The 26,191-nt window shown below is 48.4% G+C and overlaps 2 protein-coding genes across 8 annotated transcripts in view; both read left to right on the top strand.

Annotated features, from left to right (window-relative positions):
- ANAPC5 (anaphase promoting complex subunit 5) overlaps positions 1 to 6,251 on the top strand; it is a 29,478-nt gene extending 23,227 nt beyond the window's left edge. The window contains exons 13-17 of the mRNA XM_043975130.1: positions 605 to 726; positions 3,060 to 3,167; positions 3,674 to 3,821; positions 4,673 to 4,835; positions 5,258 to 6,251. Coding sequence (XP_043831065.1) covers positions 605 to 726; positions 3,060 to 3,167; positions 3,674 to 3,821; positions 4,673 to 4,835; positions 5,258 to 5,469 — 753 coding nt within the window. The 3' untranslated portion in view covers positions 5,470 to 6,251. The remainder of the gene's footprint in view (positions 1 to 604; positions 727 to 3,059; positions 3,168 to 3,673; positions 3,822 to 4,672; positions 4,836 to 5,257) is intronic.
- A 7,368-nt stretch (positions 6,252 to 13,619) lies between these two features.
- CAMKK2 (calcium/calmodulin dependent protein kinase kinase 2) overlaps positions 13,620 to 26,191 on the top strand; it is a 74,843-nt gene continuing 62,271 nt past the window's right edge. For 3 of the 7 annotated variants that reach the window (XM_043977372.1, XM_043977368.1, XM_043977367.1), the window contains exon 1: positions 13,624 to 13,759. The gene's annotated coding sequence lies outside the window, so the exon portion shown is untranslated. Of the gene's footprint in view, positions 13,760 to 26,191 lie in introns of all 7 variants that reach the window. The other 4 variants (XM_043977373.1, XM_043977371.1, XM_043977370.1 and 1 more) reach the window with 2 other exon arrangements.

The raw sequence follows: 26,191 nt of genomic DNA, 5'->3' as shown, positions 1-26,191 counted from the left end.
GCGCAGAGCTTGGTTTTTCTTCCCTCTCGTCTCTGAGAACATAGAACTGGAAGAACTCTATTAGCACATGGTTATTATTCTCCTAAGGCTGGATCCCAGGCTTCTCTTAGAGTCCATTTGGAAATGTGGTATGACTGAGGCTCTCCTCATGAAATGTGGCTTTATTGAGCCCCCTGCTGGGTGGGAGCCCATGCTGGGCCCTGGGCAGGGCAGGCTGATGTTCTAGTCCCTGCTCATCCATCAGTAGCTTCTGATCTAATGCTCCAAATACTTGTTGCCTCTTGGTCCGTGTCATTGAATGAAGCGGGCATGTAGGAAATTCAGCACTGTCAGCTCAGGAGGAGAGAATTACATTTGGGCCTGCAGTCATGCAAACTGTGATGTAGCAGGTGGGCTTGCAATCTCAAGCAAGTTTTAGCAAAGGGTGTGAGTGAATTCTGCAGAGGGGGGCCGCTCAGCCAGTCAGCAGGGCCCTTTGCTGTCTCTGCTATCTCTGCCTGAGTGATTCCACACTGCGTGAGGACAGGGAACAAGTGCTGTTTTTCTCTTAACGAACAGTTTGTGTGTTTTTTCTTTTGTTGTTGTTTCTTTGTTTGCCCTCCAGTTGTGGATGCTCTGTGAGCAGAAAATACAGTTTGGAAGAGCTATGAACGATGGCAAATACCATGTGGCAGATTCTCTTGTAACAGGAATTACGGCTCTTAACAGCATCGAGGGCGTGTATAGGTAAGAAACCAGGCACCACCAGAGCCCACTCTTGAGGAAGTTTTTCTAATTGGTTTTGTTTTGGTTTGTGTGAATGATCAGTTAAGAATTCACTTTAGATTATTTTTACATTAAAAATGGATTCTGCTGACCTTCCCAGCCCTTCTAGTTCATTTTGACAGGGAGTTCTGGCTGAGAACTCCCTGTCAATATGAACATTTCGGAAGTATCTCCTCATCAGGGACAAAATTGTATCATGTGGGTACTGTATGTCACTGTTGTGTTGGTGCTCTGAAGCCTGCAATTAGCTATTGTCCCTTCCTGTAGTGACCAGCTCATGATAACAATCACTAGCTTGCATTTATATCATGCTTTACGGCTTGCAAAGTACTTGACAAATATTATATCATTTTATCCACACAACAGTCTTGGGAGGTGGGTGCTCTCATTATCTCCATTTCACAGCTGAGATAGGTGGTGACTTGCTCAAGGTCACACAACTGGTGAGTGTCTTAGGCAGTATTTGAATTTAGATCTTTCTAACTGTAAGCCTAGCACTGGATGGAAGATACATACGCGTTAAATAGTTTTTGAACAAAATACTTTTGTGTACAAAACCCCATTATCTACTGTCATGATATTGTACTGGATTGTGTGGTGTAACTGATATACTGTTTGCAAAGATGTGATTTGGTCCAGCTATTCTGGAAAATGATTTGGAATTAAGCAATAGAAGTCACTAAATCCTTGACACTCTTTGATCCATCTATTATGCTACTGTATATGTACTCAAAGAAGGTAAAAAACTGCCAAGTGGGGCCCATATATACAAAAATATTCATAGTAGACTTTGGTCGAATTAAAGAATTTAAAGCAGGGCCTGTCACTGGGGCAATGGCTAAACACAATGTGATATTTGAATGTAATGGAATATTATCATGTAGTGAGAAATGGTGGCTACGAGGAATTCAGAAAGATTTGTATGAGCTGATGCAGAGTGAAGGGAGCAGAACCTGGAGAACTATGTAAATAAAGACTACATAACATGAAAAGAACACTAAAAGTAAGCTAGATTCTGAGTAATCGTGATGACTAACCTTGGTTGAGGATAACCAATAACGAAGCCCACCTCTTTCTCTCAAGAGGCAGAATGATACAGAGAATCAGATGAGGTCACTGTATTAGTTGTTTCTGCTCATACAGGAAGGGTCGGTTTTGGACATAAGGGGAAGGATATATCTAGAAATAATTATGACCAAAAACAAAAGGTATTGATAAAACTTGGCTTAAAAATAAATGGTATTGGGGGCAGCTAGGTGGCACAGTGGATAAAGCACTGGCCTTGGATTCAGGAGGACCGGAGTTCAAATCCGGCCTCACACATTTGACTCTTACTAGCTGTGTGACCCTGGGCAAGTCACTTAACCCTCATTGCCCTACAAAAACAAAAACAAAAATAAATGGTATTGGGGCAGCTAGGTAGCACAGTGGATAGAGCACCGGCCCTGGCAAATCCGGCCTCAGACACTTAACACTTGATAGCTGTGTGACCCTGGGTAAGTCACTTAACCCCAATTGCCTCACTAAAAAAAACCATTTTTTAAAAAAAATTGAAATTAATGGTATTGGGGGCAGCTAGGTGGAGCAGTGGATAAAGTACCAGCCCTGGATTCAGGAGGCCCTGAGTTCAAATCTGCCCTTAGACACTTGACACTTACTAGCTGTGTGACCCTGGGAAAGTCACTTAACCCTCATTGTCCTGCAAAAAATAAAAAAACAAAAAATAAATGGTATTTTACTGAAAATTGGACACTAGTGGCTGTATCCTATCAAGTTAGATTGGTTCATGATCTCAGTAAAATAATGGCAGCATCCTGTGAGGGTACAGTTGAAACCTGCCCTCTTCTCATCCTGTGAGCCTCGTGTCCATGTTCTCCATAAATCTTCCATGGGGCCCAGCCAGTGTGCTGGGGCCTTCCTCGAGAATTTTTGGCCCAGGACAATCTGTGATAGGCTGATAGTACAATACAGGGGCTCAGTGGCAATGGAGAAGCTTTATGTTGGGGGTAGGACTTGATGGAGCCTTGAAGAATGAGTCGGCGATGAATTTTCTAGTATCTCCAGCATTTTCGAAATGGCACCAAGTAGGATTCTGCTTTGCAGACCAAGGTGCTCCCTGCCAGCTGAGTTCTGGGCTAAGCACGGCGATGTCACGAGGAGGAGACTGCAGAAACAGGCTCTGCCCTTGGGGAGTTTACAGTCTAATGGGGAAGACTGGGCGCCCTGGCAGAGGCTGAAGACCCTTCTGTGGCCTCTCCCTAATGCCCTCGGGTGCCTTTCTCTTCTTGTCACAGGAAGGCCATTGTGTTGCAAGCCCAGAAGCAGATGTCTGAGGCTCACAAGCTTTTGCAGAAGTTGTTGGTGCACTGTCAGAAGATGAAGAACACAGAAATGATGATTAGGTAGGAGGCCCTTTGCATGTCATGTCTGATCCAGCCCGGCAGGTTTGAGGGCTGATGTTTAAACTAAAAAGTGGTCACTCCTATCTAAACAGCTGATTGAAAACAGGCTTATGACAGTCGGGGTTTCTAGCCAAATGCTTGTTGTAAACTATTTTTAGAGAGGAAATGGCTGTTTGGGTCTTTGCTGAGTGATGCTGGTCCCTGATGAAGTGGCCGAGGTCACTTTCCAGCCTCCTCTTTAATTCATCTGGAATGAATTCGTTTCCTCTGTAAACAAGATGCCAGCTTTCAGTTTCAGTAAGGGGGGGGGGGACACACAAATCAGCTTTGAGTGAAGATGGAGCCAAGAGTGTTCTGTTGACAAATGGCAGTGAAGGCCCAAGACTAAGGCGTGAGTGAGTGAGTGAGTGAGTGCCGATGGTGGAGCGGAGGCAGTGGTCGCCCGGGCCGAGGGGAGGGCCTCTCTGCTCATGGGGTCCCTGTTTGTTTTCCTCTTTCTGGGACAGTGTTCTGCTGGCCGTGGCGGAGCTGTACTGGAGGTCCTCGTGTCACACCATCGCCCTACCAGTCCTGCTGCAGGCCTTGGCTCTGGCCAGGGAATACCGGCTGCAGTACCTGGCCTCGGAGACCGTGCTGAGCTTGGCTTTTTCCCAGGTGAGCTGACCTCTGGTTTCACAGTGTGTCCTCCCGCAGGCTGACTAGGGATCCTGTTACCCTCTGGGACGCTGTGAGATCGCACTGCCTGTTGGTGGCCAGTGGAGTGGTCCAGAGAGGCTGGTGCTACAGCAGCCGAGCCTGGGCTCACTGGGCCTGCACATGCTGCTCTTGCCTCGTTGTTCCCTTGGAATCACTTTGTCTCTGCTAGTCAGTCAGAGAGACAGACTTTGGCTTGTCCCAGAAGTGCTTTGATGATCTTGGGGATCCTTGATATTCCTCAGTCTGGTTGCCTCTCTCCACCCCATGCACATTGCACGTCTCATCCTGAGCATTTCTCTCCTCATGCTGGAGGGTTTCCCGTCAGTCTGACAGCGTTTCCTGGTCACCATGGCAGCATGTGGACAATCCATCACTTCTTCCTTGGTTGGTCGTACATTTCCCAGAGTTCAAGGCCAAACAATGTATGTGTGAAATGTGTGACCTGTGGAAACCGTCTTGGGGCAGCTCAGCTGGGGTCCTGAAAAGGCCTTGGACAGTCCCATCATTTTGGATTCCCTGGAGGAGGAGTTATTTAAAGGGTACTTGCACAGTGGGCCCCCCCCCCCAAACCAAGAACCTTTCTATAGCATGGATGACCCTCCGCCCACCTTTCCTTCCCCCATTTCTCCATGATTTCAGTGACCATTTTCCTATCAGCTCTTCTCACAGTAGCATCGTATTTTCAGAGGCAGTGGGAACCAGAGGAAAGAGCACAGTGACGAAGGGCAGGGGGCAGAACCAGAGCTGTCAAGTGGCCCTGGGGGTTGTTCAGACGCACTGTGTGATGATGTGTTGTTGTTGTTTTCCAGCTTATCCTTGGAATTCCTGAGCAGGCCTTGAACATCCTACACACAGCCATCGAGCCTATCTTAGCAGATGGGGCTGTGCTGGACAAAGGGCGTGCTATGTTTCTGGTGGCCAAGTGCCAAGTTGCTTCTGCTGCTTCCTATGATCCCCAGAAGAAAGTAGAAGGTAGAGTCAAGACAGTCCTCCTGGGGGCTCCCTTCAGGCCAGTCTCTCCAGTCAGGTGCCCGTAGAAGGGAGTGTGTTCTGCTAGGACAGTGGTTTCTGCGCTGAGTCTTCAGAGACTTTTGTTAGGCTTTCACAAAAGGCTCACAGTGCTTATAGAAAGAATGGGGTTGGGGGTTTTAAAGTAAATACGTGAGTAACTTATCCTCCATAGAGCCAAGTACTGTGAGAAGCTGAGGGCTTGAAGCTTACTTCAGAAATCTAAAGCCTGAGTTAGATTATTTTAAGGAGGAAGAGGAATAGAAATGTATCCAGGGAAACAAACAGCAGGTAGAACTCCAGTTCAAGCCTGAAAAGCCTACTGGGCTGTAAAGAGATTCCCCTCATTAACTGAGTTAAAGGGACTTTCCCCTTTTTTCCATCAGCTTGGGAGTCGGCCATCCTGAACCTAAATGAAGCCAAGAATTACTTTGCAAAAGTGGATTGCAAAGAGCAGATCAGAGACGTTCTTTACTTCCAGGCCAGGCTCTACCACATGCTGGGCAGAGCCCAGGAGAGGAACAGATGTGCCATGCTCTTTCGTCAGTTACACCAGGAGCTTCCGTCTCATGGGGTGCCCTTGGTCAACCACCTCTAGCTCAGGGCTGGCCCTGTCCGGCCTGGTTGGCGGTGTTTTTCCTCCTCACCTTTTCAATGATGTATTTTTTTGTGCAATCATTTGTGTCTTACTGGAATCCACTTATCAATAAAAGGACTGCCTTTAGTTTAGCTCATTCCCTTTCATCTTGTTGCTGGAAAGTAGATCTAGGGCTTCTTTCTTCCTTCCCTCCTTCCATCCCTCCAGACTGTGATGGCAGAGATTATTGTTGTTGGGGTTTTTTGTTGTTGTTAAATATTGGCTGCATTAGCAAAGAATTGGAAGTGGCAGAGATTGCATTCTTTCTAAGCCTGATTCCCCGCATCCCCGCACCCCGCATGTTGGGAATTGTTCACACCTGCATAAATGACTTCGTTGGTTGATTCTCCCCTGTTCTGGGAGAAAGCCCAGGGAGAGGAAGATGGGAAGAAAGGGAGTGAAACCCAGCTAAAATATAGCTTCAAGAGACAAGATGTCTCAGAGGAAATGATGGAAATGCCTTCAGCGGACAGGGAAGAGGCAGGAAGCCAAGAGGGAAAATGAGGGATTGCCAACTAAAAAAACCATGGAGAAGAGGGGGCAGGAGTGTGAGGAGAGGGGCAGAACGGAAGAACCAGAACACATAATCCAGAATTTGGAAATATCCTAACCGGTTGTTAAGAAGAAGAATACAAGGTTAGTTGTAATTGAGTGTAAGCTTCCTGAGGGCAGGGACTCTGTTTATTTATATCATCAGGAGCTGTCCCAGTGTCTGAAATCATATGATTAAAAATGCTTATTGATTTACTTGTGATTTACTTGGAGCAGACCTGATTTCCAAAAATATCACTGCAACAACAACAATCTAGAAATTGCAAACAACAAATCCACAGCAGATGACCCACTTATCCTAGGTTATAAAGAATGTGGGGTGGCATTGTGCCTAAATGGGAATATCACTGGTTGTGGAACCAGAGGACCTGTCTTGGAATGTAAGTGCTGCCTTTGTGGCCTAAGGTAAAGCCCAGCTTCTCTGGGCCTTCCCCTTTCAAAGGGAATGGGATAAATGATCTCCCAGGCCCCTTATAGCGTTTGATCCCATGATCCTAAATCCGATCAGCCTCATGAAATTAGCAAACAAACCCAGACAAGACCAGCTCTTCTGTGCTGGCCAATTTTGGTGGTTGGTTTGTGGCTTGGGATTTTCTTCTAAAGCACTAGGTTTGTTTGTGGGTCTGAGGGCCTAGAATAATGATGACTCCAAAAAAATGTGACTCAGAGATCCTGAGTGTCCATTGTCTTGTATCTGTGCATTTGTGGACTTTCTCCATATTTAACAACATTGATGATCAGGTACAAAAACCCTTAACCATGAGTGACGTGAGTCCAAAGGAATGAACCACAAGGAGTCAGTTCCATGTGTGCTATTGCTCAAATGCACATTGTATATCTCGGGTCTCTTGAGTCGAGGCCTGTGCTGTTTAGCATGTCCCTTTTGAGAACTAGCAGAAAACCCTTGTGTTTTTAAATCCTAACAGCAGCTGCCCTCCAGACATCCTTATAAAGCAACAGGGACCAACCAGAAGCCATTTATTTCAGTGTACATTCCAGCTTTGGTCCCTGGTTGGATGAAAAGTGTTTTCTCTTGAGTAGAGCTCTCTGAAACGGTTGAAGGCAGCCTGCACCCAACCTCTTCGAGTTACCTTAAGTAGTAGTAGTGGTAATTTATTTTTGTTTTTGTGGGGCAATGGGGGTTAAGTGATTTGCCCAGGGTCACACACACACAGCTAGTAAGTGTCAAGTGTCTGAGGCCGGATTTGAACTCGGGTACTCCTGAATCCAGGGCCGATGCTTTATCCACTGAATCCAGGGCCGATGCTTTATGCCACCTAGCCGCCCCCAGTAGTGGTAATTTAAACCAATAACACTACCTGAAGCTTAAAACTATCCTGAGGTTTCTGGGAGACCCTGTATTTTCAAGTTCATATTTTTGTTGCTGAGTCATTTCAGTTGCATCTGACTCTTTGTGACTCCATTTGGGGTTTTCTTGGCAAAGATCCTGGAGTGGTTTGCCGTTTCCTTCTCCAGATCTTTTGGCAGATTAGGAAACTGAGGCAAAGAGGGTGAAGTGACTTGCCCAGGGTAACCCAGCTAATAAGTAAGTGTCTGAGGCCAGATTTGAACTTGGGAAGAGGAGTCTTCCTGACTCCAGACCTGGCGCTCTGTGCACTATGGTGCCACTTGGTGGCCCATATAGGGCATTTTCCAGAAGAGAATGCTAACACCGGGAAATGATAGATGGCTTGCTTGCTCGTGGGTCACATGGTTAGGGTTCAAAGTCAGGGGCTCCAATTCTCAATCCAGCTTGGCCTGGCCATGGCCCTGATTTACTTTGGCTCTTTGCACTGGACCTGAATGTGCCAACCAAATCTGTTTGCTGCTGGAACACGGCAGAGTGTTTATAGTTCCCTTATCTTCAGGAAGTCCAGAAAAAGACAGAATGGGAAGAATCTTAGCAACAGAAGCTGCAGAGTGATCTCAAGGCAGACATAGTCAGAAATGGCAAGGTGTCCCAGCATTCCCTGGAAGCCTGGGTGGGTGGAGGAAGAACAAGGAGGAATCAGACAGATAGGATTCTTCACTGGCTGGATGGAAGGGTAGTTGTCTTGTGGATCCGGGGGGTGATGGTGAAGCAGCAGCAGAAGAGTTTGTATAGAGAGAAAGGATGATTTTAAGGTTCATGTTGACCAGTGGGTAAGGTAGCCTGGGCAATAACCTGCTTTTCCATTTCTTTTTTTTGAGGAAGCAGGAGTGACCTTCCCTTGTGAAAACTCTTGGAAACACGTCCAGTGCTTGGTGCAGAGCTAAACCCTAACATTTCTCTACCAGGGGCTCCCGGCCCTTTTTGAGGATGAGGACCCCCTTTTTGTTTCTGTTTTTGTTTTTTTTTTGTGAGGCAATTGGGGTTAAGTGACTTGTCTAGGGTCACACAGCTAGTAAGTGTCAAGCATCTGAAGCCAGATTTGAATTGAGGTACTCCGGACTCCAGTGCTCTATCCACTGCACCACCTAGCTGCCCCCAGGGCCCCCTTTTGATGTCCCCAAATTCCAAGGACTCCCCACATGGTGCTGTTGCCAGGGACTGCTCTTGTATTTTGTTGGAGCGGCAAGAAGTTCAAAATGGCAGAGGTTAGCCGTGGATTTGTAGATCTGTTGCAATCACTCCAGGGGGTCCTCAGAGAACCATTGGATTATATAAACGGGAGTCATTATTTAGCTCCCATCAACACTAGAGATGAATAAGGAGATGGTGTAGTGAGTAGAGAGCTAGACTTGGGATCAGGGTGACCCTGGTTCAAATCCTGCCTCCTAGGTTCACCAATTGTCACTTAGTTGTTCCTTATGTTGGGCAACTGACTAATGATGCCATAGACCGGTCAGATACACGTGACACCTAGCTGTGTGACCCTGGGCAAGTCACTTAACCCTCATTGCCCCATTTAAAAAAAAAAGAATAATTACCATCAGGATATTATTGTGCCATAAGAAATGACAAGCAGGATGATTTCAGAAAAACCATGGAAAGACTTGTATGAACTGATGCAAAGTGAAGTGAACAGAACCAGGAGAACATTGTACACAGTAACAACATTGTACAATGATCAGCTGTGAATGACTTAGCTGTTCTCAGCAATACAATGAATGATCCAAGGCAATTCTAAAGGCCTCAGGATGAAGCATGCTATTCACCTTCGGAGGAAGAACTGATGTCAATATAGACTGAAGCATGCTATTTTTCACTTTCTCTCTTTCATTCTCTTGCTTTTATTCAAGTCTTCTTGTATAAAATGTCTAATATGGAAATGTTTTACATGATTGTGCATGTATAACCTATATCTGATTGCTTAACATCTCAGGAAGAGGGGAGAAAAGGAAGGGAAGAAGAGATAGAATTTGGAACTCAAAAGTTTAAAAAAATGTTAAAAATTATTTTAACATGTAATTGAGAAAAAATTATATATATATACATACACATATATATGTATGTATAATTACCATCAATTTATTTTCTGTCTCCTTTCAATCTCTTCCAGTCATTTCTTGCCATATATAATACATATTAATTATGTATATATGTTCATACATTAAACAGTTCTTAGTTGTATTTCTGTCCTCACTTTATATCACTTTGTATAATGATCTCCATATTTCTTGGCATTCTTCTTATCCTGGGGCATCTCCAGTCGTCCTGATGTATATCTTGCCACTGGATCCAGATGACTCTGGAGGAGAAAGTGAGGTTGGTGACTTTACACGGCCCTCACTCACATCCAATTCACTGCAAATCATGACATCACCTCCCCGTGTCATGGTCCTCTTTGAGAATGAAGGACAACAAGAAAACAACAAAATATAAACACACACATACATATATATATATACATACATACATAATACATACACACACTTACATGGGTTTTGACGTCCTACTTTGATGTCATACTTGCCTGACCAATCCTTCCCTGTCTCCTGTGCTGCTGCCTTGTAATCCCAATGGCAACATAATGCTGTGGGTGTTTCTCAAAGATCTGTACTGGGCCCTACTTCCTTCTCCCTCTGCACACTGTCTCTTAGTAAACTTATCAGCCCCTATGGATTTCACTATCATCTCAATACAGAAGACTTCAGATCCAGCCCCAGCCTCTCCCTTGAATTTCAGTACTAACTCACCAATTTTGTCCATTGGATTTTTCAAATCGGGTGATCTGAAGACACTGCAAAGGCAACAAGTCTGAACAGATTCAATCGACAAACATTTTTGAAGTGCCTGCTATGCGCCAGGCACTGGGTAAGCACTGGAAATAAAAAAAAGAAGCAAAAGATAGTTCTTACCCCCAAGGAGCTCACAAATTAATATGAAAGACAACTTGTTTGCAAACAATATATACAAAATAAGTCACATACAGGATAAATAATGTCACGGGGGAAATGGGGTAAGGGTTTGGGGTAGGGGCTAGGGGTTTGGGGTCCTTAGGAATTCCTCTTTAAAGAATTACACCCTCTTGCACACAAAAGCAGTTAGAATAAGATGGTAGTTTATTTCAGGGCTGAGGAAGGGAAGGGAAGGGAAGGGAAGGGAAGGGAAGGGAAGGGAAGGGAAGGGAAGGGAAACCAAGAGAAATCCTTGGACTTCTCATGGGGAGAGAGGCATGGCACAAAGCATATGGTTCTGAGATACCAATCTCCTCGAGCAGGAGACTGGCAGCTACTTTTATAGAGGACTGATGGGGGTGACCATCCGACTGTGGAACGTTCCTTTAGTGAGGGAGGATCATCCCCCACTGGTGGTGGTTGGAGGAGTTGGGTGAGGGGTGGCTGCAGATCTCCCAAGCCATCTCTTCCGGACACAAAGGAAGCAGCCACACCTAATCTTATCGCCCCAGGGTTGAGGGAGACTAGAATGAAGGGTGGGGGTTGCGGAGCTAGCTTGATCTGGTTTCCCTTATCTCTCTAGGCGTGTCTATCCTCTGGTTTAGTTTCTCAAGGAGAAGATTCTTTTATGTGCCCCGGAGAACTTCTGGGGTCCTCAGGGCCCATAACAATAGTGAATACTTAACGGAGGGAAGGTAGTGGAATTAAAAGGAGGATTAGGGAAGGCTACCAGTAGAAGGTGGGACTTTAGTTTGGATTTAAAAGAAGCGGGGGGTGGGGGGGGGGGGGTGGTGTTTGTAGTTGGATTGGAGGAAGGGGAACAGAATGGGAGACAGGTAGAGAGAATGCCTGGAGCTGAGAGATAGAGGATAGTGAGGTGTAAGAAAACTGGAAAGGGAGGAGGGGGCTACATCATGAAAGACTTTGAATGTCAAACTGGATTTTGCACTTGCTCCTGGAGGCAATAAGGAGCCGAGGGAGTCGAGAGAGAGAGAGAGAGAGAGAGAGAGAGAGAGAGAGAGAGAGAGAGAGAGAGAGAGAGAGAGAGAGAGAGAGAGAGAGAGAGAGACGTGATCTGACCTGAGCTTTAGGAAAATCACAGAATTCATTCTGTTCCCTTCAAACTGTCTCCTCAATAGCCAAGAAGAGTCAATAAACATTTGTTAAGTGCCTATGATGTGGCAAGCATTGTGCTAAGTGCCGGGGGTACAAATATGAAAAAAAAAAAAAAGTTCCTGTCCTCAAGGAGCTTACAATCGAATGGGGGAAGAAGATGATACCCTAAAGGAAACTTAAAAGGGAAAGGAGGTTAGTAGGGTTGGGGGAGGGTCAAAGAAATCCCAAAGTAGAGCAACCAGTGGATTCCTAAGCCGAGTTCCTTCCTTAAAAGGAGGTTTTGGAGTTCAAGGCTCCTCCAGTAAGAGGCAACAGGGGGTTGCTTCCTCCCTCCCATTAGATTGTAAACTCCTTGAGAGGAGTGACTGTCTTTCCTTTTGTATCCACAGTGGTGGGGCAGCTAGCTGGCACGGTGGATAGCGTGCCAGGCCTGGGGTGAGGAAGACCTGAGTTCCAGTCTAGCCTCAGCCATTTCCCTAGTTGTGTGATCCTGGGTGAGTCACTTCACCCTATCGGCCTCAGTTTCCCATCTGTCAGATGAGCTGGAGAAGGAAATAGACAAACCACTGCAAGTCTCTCTGCCAAGAAAATCCCAAGTGGGGTCACAGAGAGTCAGAGGTGACTTAAACGACGGAACAACAATCCCCAGTGGTAGAGATGAGACGTGACGACCAAAGCTTTCAAACGTTATTATTTCTGCGGAAAACGCCATCATCTTCCCCGCCTTGGTATTATGCCCGACTCCTCATTCCCCTTCACCCTGACTTACGCAGCCGGATCTAGCCTTTTCTACCTCCCACTCGCGTCTCCCTGCGTCTCTCCACCCCCCACAACACCTCTCACCTAGACTCACTGCAGCAGCAGCCTCTCCCCACTCCACTCTCCACTCCAGTTCATCCCACACCCTGCTGCCAAAGTAATTTTGCCTAGGTCTAGATCTGACCGTGTGACTCGTCTACTTAACTGACTTCCTATTGTTTCCAGGATAACAGAGATAACTCTTCCGTCCAGCTCTGGAAGTCCGTCACCCCCTGGCCCCTGCTGGTCTTTCCTGACCCACTTGCACACACGGGTGAGAAAAGTAGGCCTTCTCCGTCCAGACCTAGTCTGTACAATTAACCTGGGATAAGTTAGGGGAAGCTCCCCAGACTTGGGGCTGCTTCCACAAGGATGGATGGGGATGCGGAGAAAAGGGATAACTCTTTCTTCTCCAATGGGCTTCTAAACTTCACCGACACTTCCAACTATTGGATTAAGTACCGGCGACTAACCACTCCCGGGCACTCCCGCGGAGGCGTGGTTGTGTGCTAGCGGTAATGCAGAAGTGGGGAAGAACCGCTCCCAGGCTGCAGCATTCCGTCTCGGTTTCCCGAGCTCCCCGCACTGCTGCACCTCTTGGGGCTCCGTAGCAGTGGCTTGCACGTTTTCCTGCAGCAGTTTGCAGGTGTCCCATGGTAGCTCTGCCTTGGCAGAGCCAGGGGTCCCCTGGCACAGAGCGTGCCCTTATCACTAGACTGGAGCTTTGGTAGGGAGGGGTGTGTGTGTGTGTGTGTGTGTGTGTGTGTGTGTGTGTGTGTGCACGCGCACACAAGGGAAGGCACCTGTTTTTCCGCCTGAGCTTCTTTCTAAGTGGGAGGTGACCCGCGGGACAGGAAAAACAATGGTATTCAGGGTCGGGGGGCGGGGGGGGGGGCAGAGGACCTGGGTTCTCAGCCCTGCCCGCGGGGTGAACTTTGTTCGAGAGGCTTCCGGGGATCTGTCAAAGGAGACATGCCCTGGAGCCAGTAGGCAGGTGGCAGACCGGCGGAGAGAGGCGCCCCGGCGGGGGCGGGGGAAGGCTGCATCTTCCCCCCGCCCCCCAGTCTCCGCCATCCCCTTACATCCTCCCTGGCCCTCCCCGTCCTGGGGCCGCGGGCTCCGAGAAGCCAATGGAGAGCCGGCGTACAGCGGCGCACATCTGGGCCACAGAACTGGGCGCCGCGCGGCCAATCCCCAGACCCGGCGGCTCGTTCCTCCTCCTCCTCCTCCTCCTCCTTTTCCTCCTCCTCCTCCTCTTCCTCCTCCCTCCCTCGCGCGGTGAGCCCGAGCTGCAACCAATCGGCGCCGCCGCCCGCGCCGGCCCTGCCAGCCCAGCCCCGCCAGCCAGAAGCCCGACCGCCGCCGCCGCCGCGGCAGCCCCAGCCCCAGCCCCGGCCCCGGCCCCGGCCGCGAGGCGCCAGGACCCCGGGCAGCCCGATCAGCCGCGCGCAGGACCCAGCGCCGGGTGAGGAGGGGAGGGGCTCCCCGCGCGCGGGGCGGGTCCGGAGGTGGGGGTGGGGGGCAGCCAGCCCGGGGGGCGTCCCCGTGTTTGCGAGAGGGATGCTCGGAGCCCGAGCCGGCGTAGACAAAGGGGAGAGGCCCGGGAGGGCCGAGGCTGGGCTCCCCCGCGGGAGAGGGGGACCCGCCTCCACGTGGGCGCCCCCACCCGGCTCTCGGTCACGGTCACGGTCACGGCCACGGCCGAGCGGCGGCCGGCTGGAGCTGCCGCGCTCCGCAGCGCCAGGGGCGGGGAGGGTGGGTGGGTGGGCAGACGTGCCCGCCGCCCCAAGTTCGCCAGGCCCCCGGTGGCCCCGGTCTGCGCCGGTCCACCTCTCAGCGCCTCGGCCTCACCCTCTCCCGCCAGTGCGTGCCCAGGCTTGGCCAGCAGGGGTCCCGGGTCTCGGGCAGCCGGGGAGCCTGGCCGGGGGACAGCCCGCCCGCTTACCTCCCGCTGGCATCACTTCCTGAACAGGGGGGCTGGGACCCAGAACCCACGGGGGCAGGCTCGGCGAAGCAGGAGACCTCGGGCGCCGAGTCTTTGTCTCTCTGCATTTGGGGTCCTCCCTGCCTTTCTGAGGGGTGCTATTGGCCAACACTTTCCCTTCCTCTGGCAGTTTGTTCTAACAGCCCAGATGCCACCCTGCCCTGGGGAGGAGGACCTTTTCTTGAAGGCTTTGAGATGGCGGGGCAACTTCCCGAGCCAATCCTGACAGTGGGTCAGACGGTGGGCAGCGTGTCCATCTTCTGCCAGCCCCTTCTGCCACCCCCCACCCCCGCCTCCAGGCTCCCTCCCTAGTGCCCTGGAAGATGCTTCTCCTGGCTTTCCTCCCCCTCCCATCTCCTTTTGTCCTAGTCTCAGCAGCTGGGTGTTTTCACAGTTCCAACCAACTTCCTTGCTGTTCTCTCACCTGCCTCCTGGCCAGCCACACCTCCTGGTTCTCCCCCTTTCCTAGCCCGAGGCCCCCCCAAAGTCGAGAGAGGTGGGCACCTTAGGTCAGACGCTAATCACTTATTGGGGCCAGGGCAGACGCAGCCTCAGTTTCCTTCTTCATATAATAGAGCACAGTGTTTAGCCACCCACCTCCCCCTGGAAATTAAACTTTTCTCTTCTGGTGATTTCACTTGTTCCTAGGGATGCCAGAGGAGAGCTTGGGAGACAAGAGTTCGATTCCTAGTATCTAAGAGATTAGGGTGGGTGGCCGTGGAATCCCCCTTTCCAGGGAACTGTTATTTTGCTTTGGGAAAGGCACTCAGAATTCATCATAGGGTCAGAGTCCTTGCTGCATCATCCCTTTTGCCCAATTGGTGAAAGTAAATGCACCTGCTTCATATTTATCAAGGCCCTGTTTGTGGGTGGGGCAGAGAGAAATGTGAAGATGAACAAGACGTGAACCTGGCTCTCAGGAAAGTTACATCTAGTTGGAAGGCATGCAAAGACAGTATTTTTTTTTTTTTTTGGCAGGGCAGTGGGGGTTAAGTGACTTGCCCAGGGTCACACAGCTAGTAAGTGTCAAGTGTCTGAGGCCCGATTTGAACTCAGGTACTCCTGAATTCAGGGCCGGTGCTTTATCCACTGCGCCACCTAGCTGCCCCACAAAGACAGTATTTTAATACAAATCAAAATGTGATGAGCCCCCACACATAGGCTTCTAGAGGTGCCTTATGAGGGTGGGTGGAGAAGGAGGTATGGGGGAATAGAATGGGCCTTGGGCCTGGGAGGCAGAGGCTCTGAGTTTGAGTCCTCGTTCCATTGCCAGCTGTAGGTGACCTTGGGCAAGTCACTTAAATATACTAAGCTGAATTTTCTTCATCTCTGTTTCCATCCATACCTTTAAAGGCTTGAGAGATCCTGGGTGTAGATGTGGCACATATTTTAACCCCTCCTTTCCTTCTTATGTGATTCTTATCCACTGCTCTGGAGGCCTTTGGACCAGACACCTAGATTTAGCACTTGAGAGACCCCTGGGTCCAAGTCCCTCCCTTTTCAGGTGAGGAACCTTCTTTCTTCAATTCTTCTGGCCCAGTTCAGGATTTTTCTTTTGTCCTTTTTCTTCTGATCTGTAAAAGGAGGACTTGTTGTGGGGGAAGTGCTTTGTATCAATGTGTGCTGCTCTTACTGCTTCTGGCTTCTCTACCCACACAGCCGCCACCCTGGTTAAATTAAGGCTCCCCATCCCAGAGTATTGCGGTATCCTTTTAACTAGCCTCCTGCCTCCAGTCTCTCCTTTCTCCAATTCATTCTTCATACTCACCAAGGCCAAAGCCAGGTCGTGAAGGTCTTTAGATGCCAAATGGTGGAGTCTATAGTTTATCCTACAGGAACTGAGGAGTCACTGGAGTTTCATGGGCAGGGATGGATCTATGCTTTAGTGAGACTGATTAGGTAGTTATGTGGTATTCTCTCCTGTCCATTATCCCTGCCAGAATTAATAATAATAATAATAATAATAACACTAATGGAGTGCTGGATCTGGGTTCAAATCTGGCCTCAGAGAATGACTGGCTTGGTTTCTCTAAAGCCCATATTGATCAGTAACCTTGATAATCATTGGCCTGGTAGATCATAGCATTATCAATTTAGAGCTAGGAGGGACTTTGAAGGCCCTTGAGTTCAACTCCCTTGTTTTACAGATGAGGAAACTGAAGTACAAAGAGGTCAAGTGAGGGGCAGCTAGGTGGCGCAGTGGATGGAGACCAGCCCTGGAGTCAGGAGGACCTGATTTCAAATCCAGCTTCAGACACTCGACACTTACTAACCGTGTGACCCTGGGCAAGTCACTTAACCCTAATTGCCTTACCACGCCCCCCCCAAAAAAAACCCAAAACAAAACCCCAAACCAACCAAAGAAGTCAAGTGGTTTGCCCAAGGTCTCTCAGTCAAGGCCTTGGTCACTGAATTGGGAAGGAACTTTGAATCTTTCCCCTACTAAAAACCTTTTTTAGGAGGTGATCTGAAGGCTGGGAGAACTCTCTCATCATGGAAATCCCCTCCACTAATGCAGGTGGACTGCTCAGCAAAGCTTATATGGGGGAATTTCTTCATTGTTTCTGTATTCCTAACATTTTCGTGGCCCAGGGCAGACACTTTATTAAAAAATATTGATCCAAAATGTCTTACTTCCTCTCCCAACGAATCCCTCCCTGGCTCTTTGAGCCCATCAGTCCTCAGCCTTTTCAAACCTGAAGACAACTTTTATAGTTAAAAAAACCTCACAGACAGCCCCATCACCCCCCCCACACACACACACACACACTGTTAGCATCCAGTTATTTTAAAAATCAAGTAACAACAAAGGGCCGCTAAGAATTCACTTGCTGTACAATTATAATGAGATTTGTGTTTTAGAAATCAGAAATAACATCTATACATATTTGAAAAATATCTCTCCACATATGGGCAAAGCTGATTATTTATGCTGGCTTGGGAAGGTGATGAACTACAAAATGATAGTGTTTGGTGCATGGGTAAACTCGGGGCACACCCTGAAGTGACTCCCCAGTCCCAGTGCCCAGGCTAGGAATCACCAAGCTCCCCGAATGACTGGGCTCACAAGGGGCATGTGGCTCCCATTTTCCTTTCAGAATACTTTCTGTGCCAGGGTTTTTCTGGGTGAATGCTATTTCAGGTTTCCCTTTGAGTCAGAGGGCCTCTTATTTATATTTGTTTTATAAGGGTAGGGTTTTGTTTTTTTTACTTTTTCAAAATAAGTTACCCTCCATCTGGTCTGAATTAGTGCATGTGGATGGAGAGGTTTCATTAGTTTTGTTTTCAAAGTCTATTCCTTGATCTCTAGTCTCTCTCTCTCCCTCCCTCCCTCTCTCTCTCCCTTTCTCTCTTTCCTCACTTCCTTCCTCCTTTCTTCTTTCCTCTCCTTTCTTTCTTTTTTCTCTTCCTCTCTCTCCCTTCCTTCCTTCCCTTCCTCTCTCTTTTCTGCTTTCTCTTCTCCTTCCTTTTCCCTCCATCTCTTTCTCTTCATCCCTTCCATTTCCCTCCTTCCCTCTCCTCTCTCATTCTCTCCCTCCTGCCTTTTCTCTCCCCTCTCCTCTCCTTATCCCTCTCCTTGTTCCTCTTTTCTCCTCTCTTCATCTTTCCTCGTCCTTACCCTCTCCTTCTCTTTCCTCTTTCTCTTCCAGTTGTATGTTTATAGAGGAATCCTAGGCCTGGGAGGGATTTGTCTGGTCATCTTGTCTATTTCACTGCCTCTTTTTTTTTTTTTCAATGGGGGTTAAGTGACTTGCCCAGGGTCACACAGCCTGTAAGTGTCAAGTGTCTGAGGCCGGATTTGAACTCAGGAACTCCTGAATCCAGGGCCGGTGCTTTATCCACTTCGCCACCTAGCCACCCCATATTTCACTGCCTCTTAGCACTGAGCCTAAACCAGCCCTGATCCCAAGCAGTCTCTGTAGTATTAACAACAACAAAACAAATGCCCTGATTTCAGGGGGTGGAGAGTACAGTGACTCGGCCTTGTTTCCCTTTCTGGTTCTGAAGATCTTTGGGAGAGATCTGAGACCTGGGTTTGCCCAATACCTCCTCTCCTGGCCAGTGGGGCCCTTCTGGAATAGAACAGGTGGCATGTGGGGCATTAGAATGAAGATGAACTATGGTTCTAGGACCATGGGCCTCAGTTTCCTCATGGGCCTCACAATGACCCCTAAGGCCCCTTCTAGTTCTAAGTCTATGACTCTATGATACTACAAAGGCACAACCTTTCTGTGCCTCATTTTCCTCATCTGTAAGATGAGGGGGTTGGACTCATGGGCTCTGAGGCCCCTGCTAGCTCTACCTTCTGAATCCTTTCAGTTTTAAGTCCATAATCCCTTATGCCAGGGATAAAAAAAGCTAACAGCTTGGTGGTAGGGGATGAGTTTTTTTTTTTTTCCCTCGGGTGGGTGGAAGGAGAGGTAGAGGCTGAAGGGAAATTGCTCAGTCTTGACCATCTTTCGAAGGTCAGAGTGAATTGGTCTCTGTTAAGTTAGCCTGACCATTTCCCCAGGGGGCAATGCCGAGTTTCCAGGGACTCAGCGGCCAGAGAAGCTTCTCCTTTGGCTGGTCCCCCACCAACAGATTAAAAGGGAATAGCGATTCATGTGTATAATATAGCGAACCCTTTAAGGGTTACAGAATGCTGTACGTGATGACCAGGTTCCTGGAGACAGGAAGACTCAAGGTTATATCCAGCCTCAGACATTTTCTAGCTGTGTGACCCTGGGCAAGTCACTCAACTTTGGTCTTCCTCATTTTCCTCACCTGTAAAATCCTCTCGGGGTTGTTAACTGAGGATCAAACGAGTGAATATTTACAAAGCTCTTCCAGCCATGCCAGGCACGTTGTTCACAATGCTGGTGCTCTTCCCCCTTCCCCTTTATTTGATCCTCAAAACAGCCCCGGGAAGGGAGATGCAGTAATGATTCCCATTTTACAGATGAGGCCCAGGGAACTCACGGAGTCATAAGAACCTAGGAACCTCAGAGGCCCTCGAGTCCATCCCCATCTGGGAAAACTGATGGGGGAGGAGACAGGTTGGGGGATGCTTGGAAAGGTTCTGAGAGGTCATTAGACCCAAAGCCCTCCTTCTCCTGATGAAGAAGCTGGACCTCAGAGGTCAAGAGACTTTCTTATTCACAGCCACAGAGCTAGCAGATATCAGACCTGGAATCTGAACCCAGGCCTTGTGACTATGAGTCTAGGTTGGATCCGCTGAGCTCTGCTGAGGAATTGTGTGGCCAGTGGTTGGAGGGTGGGGGGAAGACCATCTGAGGGCGGGTCAGTCCACCTCGAAATCCATGCCTTTGCCTCTTGTCTCCCTCGACTCATGGAATCCAGTTTCTTGAGGTGAGGAGCCTGTTAGGATGAAGGGAAGGTTTCTGAATGACATTGTTTAATTATTGGGAAATCGGCTCTTGAGGGATATTTCCAAGGCTTCCCCTCTCCTCCAGGCCCCAGACTGAGTGAGTGACTTTGAGTAACTAACTCCCAGACTCTCCTGCTGGAGAGAGGTTGTTACTCTGCTCCCTGAGATGGGGCTTAAATGGCCAATGTTTTAGAGGCTCCTGGGGTGTTCACCTTCCTCCATCAGGAGTTTTTGGGGGGGGGTGGCGTCCAGAGGCTGTGGCTCCGCTTCAGATCTTGACTCTCTCACTTACTATCTGTGGGACCTTGGGCCACGTATTCCCCTGTTGGCCTCAGTTTTCTCCTTTGTAAAATGAGGAGCTGAACTGAACTGTGGATGAGTGGGAAGAAGACAGAATTTGAAGTCAGGACTTGAATTCAAATCTTATCTTTGGGGACAGCTAGGTGGTGCAGTGGATAGAGCACTGGCCCTGGAGTCAGGAGGACCTGAGTTCAAATCCAGCCTCAGACTACTTAACATTTACTAGCTGTGTGACCCTAGGCAAGTCGCTTAACCTTAATTGCCTTACAAAAAACCAAAAAAACAAATCTTACCTTTGTGTCATTTTGCTTTCCTGAGTGTCTGTTTCCTCATCTGTAAATTGGGGGAAGGAGGCTGGACTGGGGCAAGGGTTCTGTAATCTATTTTTTTGTCATGGAGCCTGCTGGCGGTCTGGTGGAAACCCTGAGCCATTTCTCAGTGCTGAATTGTTAAGTAATTAAAGGCAATGCTAAATTCCAGTTAAAGGTTAGTGAAAAGTAAACATGTCATTTTCCCTATCCAAGTTCATGGATCTCCTGAAGTCTGTCCATGGACTGGCTCCTTTGGGGTTAATCCTGTCCTGCATAAGAGAGTGGTGCAGTGGGAAGACCTGAGTTCTAATCCTGCTTCTGAAACTTTCCATGCAGACTTGGGCAGGTCTCTTCCGTCTGGTCTCTGTTTCCTCTTCTGTAAAACAAAGAGGTTGGGTTGCAGCTGCAGTGGAAAGAGCTCTTGCTGGTAGAGATCATTTCATTCTTTAGATTTGTATCCTCAGTGCCTTGCTCGGTGCTGCACACATTTGTTGTTTAGTCGTTTTTCAGGCATATCTGGATTTCCCTGACCCCTTGTGGGGTTTTCTTGGCAAAGATACTGGAGTGGTTGCCATATCCTTCTCCAGCTCATTTGACAGATGAGGAAACTGAGGCAAGCAGGGTGAAGTGATTTCTTCAGGGTCGCACAGCTAGGAAGTGTCTGAGGCTGGATTTGAATTCACAAAGATGAATCTTCCTGACTGTTCTATCTACCGCACCACCTACTCGCCCCTGCCTGACACATAGTAGGTACTTCATAAATATTTGATGATTGAATGGGATCAGAGGACCTGGGTTCAGATTCTACTTTTTCCACTGACTGCGTGAATCACTTTGCCATTCAGCCTCAGTTTCCTCATATGTAAAATGAGGGGGTTGAATTGGATGGCCCCAAGGATTTGCTGGACTGTAAGGTTATAGAGGGCAGAGATTGTTTAATTCTTTGTCTTTGTACCCAAAGTGCCTGGCATATACACAGTAGGGACTTATTAACTGCTTATTGATTGATTGATTAGGAAGAGGTTGGAAAGGCGGGTCAATCAACAAGAATTTCTTAATTGCCTGATATGTGTCATATGTCATGAGATCAGGGAATGAAATAATCCCTCCTTGTAATGAGCTCATAGTCCAGTGGGGCAGATCAGATCACAAATACATACATATGTACACACACACACACACACACACACACTCACACACACAGAGAGAGAGGGAGAGAGAGAGGGAGAGAGAGAGGGAGAGGGAGGGAAAGAGAGATACCGAGAGAGGGAGAGCGACACAGAGACAGAGAGACACAGAGACAGAGACAGAGACAGAGAGAGAACATAAATGTGAAGTATATAATAAGAACAATGTATTTATTTGCAAGCACACACATATTTATTGTGGAACAAGTACAAATATATACAAAGAGATTTTCTTGGAAGAAGGGTTCAGAATGGGGTCCCCCAAGGGTGGCTGGCCAGGCTGGGCCAGGCCAGAGCAGGGTGCTTTGGCCTCAGACTGAATCGGGAACTCAGACGTTGACTTGAGCAGGAAGCACCTGGAGAAGGGCTTGGGAAAAGATGTGGGGGAAACCTCCCCTCCCTTCTTCCCTCTCTTCAGAAAGGAGAAAGCAATCCTTGAGATTCTGTTGTATCTTTTTCTGAAAGCTGCAGAACAACTATTTTTGTACGTCCTCTTTTTATCCTGACTTTCTGTAAATAGTAGAGACAGCTAGAAGAAACAGAGCTTCAGAGATAAGATAATAAATCCTGGCAGAATGGGACAACGGGCGAGGAAGTGCTGGGGAAGGGCCGAGAATGGGGGCGGTGGAAGTCGGGAGGGATCGGGTCCAGGTAACATGGTTGGGAATGAGGCTGATGTGGCATTACTGTCCTCTGGAGAATCCATAACAGCATCCCATTATCAAATTCGCCCTTCTCCAAAGCCCTGTGAGAGGAGTGTTTTTATGCTCATTTTACAGATGAGGAAACTGAGGTATAGACAGGCAAAGTGACTTGCCTACAGTCACAGTCAGCTGAGCGAGAAGGTGTTAAAATGTAAATGACAGTCACCAGGCTGTTGGTCAGAATCAAATAAAATGATGTATGTGAAAGTGTATTTAGCCAACTTTAAAGCCCTATGTAAAGTCATTTTTATTAATATATATATATATTTTTTGCGGGGCAATGAGGGTTAAGTGACTTGCCCAGGGTCACACAGCTAGTAAGTGTTAAGTGTCTGAGGCTGGATTTGAACTCAGGTCCTCCTGAATCCAGAGCCGGTGCTTTATCCACTGTGTCACCTCGCTGCCCCTATTATTATTATTATTATTATTATTATTATTATTATTATTATTATTTTTAGTGAGGCAATTGGGGTTAAGTGACTTGCCCAGGGTCACACAGCTAGTGTTAAGTGTCCGAGGCCGGATTTAAACTCAGGTACTCCTGACTCCAGGGCTGGTGCTCTATCCACTGCGCCACCTAGCTGCCCCTCCCTATTATTAATATTATTAATGAAGTGTTGATGGAAATAATTTCAATAATTGTTAATTTAGTGCTGAGAGAGACCTCAGAGGATACGGAGGCCAGCCTCCCATTTTACAGATGAGGAAACTGAGCCCCAGGTAGCTTGCCCGAGGCCATAGAAGTGGGATTTGTGCCTAGGCTGGGAGGGGCTTTTATGTGGGGCTCACCAGAAACCACCCTGCTCCCATCCTTCTTGCTCTGGGGTCTCAGGCCCTGCTCAGGTAGCTGTCCCCTTCTCCCTCCCCCACCTTCTTCTTTCCTCCTCCCAGCACTCAGGGAGCTTTCTGCCCGAGGCTGGCGTGGGACGGGCAGCTCCAGCCTTGCCACTTCAAACAGCAATGTTGAGGGCGGGCTGTGAGTGGGCACAGGCAGCCTGAAGACTCTACCAAGGCACCTTCCACTTCCAAGTTGCCAGGCAATGGGTATATGCCTATTCGAGAGGAATTCGTTCCTTTCATCTTCGGTTTCCTCTTGTGTGGGCACACATCTTGTTCTCAGGGAAGCCCTGTGGCCTCTTTCAGCTGGCAGGAGGGGGTGTGGGGACGGGGTGGGCAAGTGGAAGGGAAAATAAAAGCTGATCCTCCTCTCCCCTGAGCCTGGATCCCTGCAGGCTTTAGGGCCTCCAGCCAGCTCGATTGGGCCTGGCATCAGTGTTTCTTCCGCAGGTCCTGGGGCTCTATTCTTCAATCCACTCTTCTAACAAATGGTTTTCCCACAGGGCCCGGTAGGCTTTTCTGGAGAAAGACACAGGAGCTTCTTCTCTAAGCTTGGGATGTGGGATTAGAGAAATGGGTTTATTCTAAAAGGCTCAGTGGGTGAAGCCCTAGATCAGGAGTCAGAAAGACCTCAGACACTCTGGCTCTGTCCACTTGTTGCTCGTCCTTCGAGGACTAACTACATCACGATATTGGGGTCAAGGTACAGTGTGTTTGGCTGTGGCTGATCAATCAGCAGATCAATACGAGCTTGGAAGGCTCGACCACAGGTCAGCCACAAGTTTTCCGACAGAACATGGGGATGTCTCTGGATTTGCCCATTTTACGTCTCCTTTATGCTACTGTGATTCTGCTTTGCGTGTAGAGCACGGTGCCATCTTTGATTTGGGCACGCCATGCTGGGTGGTCCTGTGCCAGCATCTCCTGTGTCTCACAATCGATTCCAGAGTTCCTCAAAGAAATCTTGAGTGTTCTTGTATCGCTTCTTCTGACCTCCGTGTGAGCTCTTGCCTAGTGCGAGTTCTCCATAAAATAGTCTTTTTAGGCAAACACGTTTGGCATTCAGACAATGTGGCCGGCCCACCCGAGCTGTGCTTTCTGCAGTAGAGTTTGTTCTTATAACTTTTTTTTTTTTTAGTGAGGCAATTGGGGTTAAGTGACTTGCCCAGGGTCACACAGCTAGTGAGTATCAAGTGTCTGAGGCCGGATTTGAACTCAGGTATTCCTGACTCCAGGGCTGGTGTCTATCCACTGCACCACCTAGCTGCCCCTATCTGCAGTAGAGTTTGAACACCTGGCAGGTCAGCTCCAGAAAGGCCCTCAGTGTCCTCAGGTACCTTATCTTGGACGATCATAAACACAGAGCTGGAAAGGAGGCTTCTTGGAGGATAAAAAGGCATGGAGGTTTAGTGACTTAGAGGATCTTTTGTGACCAGAGCTAGGAAGGACCTCAGAGATCCTCACACCCACCCATTTTATAGATAAGAAACTTGAGGCCCAGGGAAGTAAAATGACTTGTGTGGTGTCACCTAGGTGGCAAGCATCAGAAATGAGATTTGAACTCAGGACCTCCTACTCCAAAGCCAGTGTTCCTTCCCCCTCTTATGGCTACAGTAAGGAGCAAGTAAAGTACGTTCACCAGGCTCAAAGCTCTCTACACCATGGATTATTATTGTTATTTTTAGTCATTCCCCTTATTCACAGCTGGTCTCAAACATATTCCATTAACCGTCCTCACCCTGCCCCTTTAAAAAAAAATAGAGGAAGCCCTGGCTTCAGAAGAGCCTAGTAGATCAAGAATGTGTTTGCTTGTTAGCTAGAAGTAAGGCGGTATGGCAGGAGATTGTCTCTCCCGGTGGCCTGGAGGTTTGCAGGTGGTGGCTTGTTTGCCTTGGAAAGATGCCTTTGGAAGGAGTGAACTCGGGCTTGGAATGCCTTTTGTCGGCGTCTTTGGGTTTGCTCCTGTGGACTGAGGTTAACCTAGGAAAAAAATATGGTATAACGTGAAGAAGAAACCAGGGGAATGGGTGAAATGAGCCCAGAGCGCAGCCTCTTCTGAGGTTCCAAAGCTAGCCCTGGGCTTTAGTCCCTCGGCCACCTTGGGAGAGCCAGTTCCCCAAAGTGGGCCTCAGTTTCCTCAGCTATAAAAGAAAGAAGGTCTGGCCAGCGGGTCCCTGAGGTCTATTCCAGATCCAACTCTATCAAATCAACTGCCTCATCTTTCTTGTTCAAAAAAGTGTTTTCTTGAGGCTTTTAAAAAACACTAGTCAGTGCCCTCGTCAATAACCTCCTCACTTTTGAAAACTCTCTCCACATTCCCCCCACCTTAAAAAAGGCAAGAGAAACAAAGCCCTTGTAACAAATAGGCATTGTCAGGTACACAAAGTCCAGGCTCGGCAAGGACCGAAAATGTGTATTTCATCCTGGACGTCTCTGTCCGGGGGTGGGCCGAATACTTCATCATCAATCCTCCGGAATCTTGGTTGGTCACTGCGCTGATCCCGGTTCTTAAGTCTTTCAGCGGGAAGCCCCCTCACTTTATAAGGGAGAAATGGGGATCCAGAGAAGGGAAGTAAGTGACTTGTACATTGGCTTAGCCTAGTTTGTGTCTGTGCTGGGACCGGGCGTGTGCTTTGGCTTGGGGAGGGCCCAGCCTTTTTAGCTTCTCCTCCTCTTTGGGGTGTTTGGTAAATACCAGCCAAGCCAAGGGGTAGCTACCTTCCCATCCTGCTGTCCAAATATGGGATTGCCCCGAAAGAAACAGATCTAGGATGTCAAGGTCACTCTAGCCCTAGGGAGAAGCAACTCTGGTGGATTCTCCCGGGGAGGGCTATGAACTGAAGTCTTCTAACTCCGGAGGAATCCTTTCCTCATTTAAACTTTCAGGGCCCTGTCGACACAAAGGTTCAAGAGTTCTCGATGCTTGTAGTAGAAGGGCTGCCATAGGTGCTGAAGTCGGAAATCTCTGCTGTCTGGTTCCTGTGACCACGATGGGGCAGAGGCCTGAAGGACGGGCTCTTTTAACAGACTTTCAGCTCTTAGGCTCTTGTGCGGTGAAGGACCCCGACGTCTCCTTTAAAGAAAGCGTGTTTAATTGTCTTTTCGCTAAGCAGTGTTGGAGTGGATAGAGTGCAATTTCGGGAGCCAGAAAGGTTTGGGTCCTGCCTCCAATGTGTACTGACTGTGACTCTGGACAAGTCACT

This window comes from Dromiciops gliroides, chromosome 1 (genome assembly GCF_019393635.1).
Source record: "Dromiciops gliroides isolate mDroGli1 chromosome 1, mDroGli1.pri, whole genome shotgun sequence".
NCBI lineage: Eukaryota > Metazoa > Chordata > Mammalia > Microbiotheria > Microbiotheriidae > Dromiciops > Dromiciops gliroides.
The sequence above is the reverse complement of the archived record's forward strand: the minus strand, read 5'-3'. Positions and strand labels throughout refer to the sequence as shown.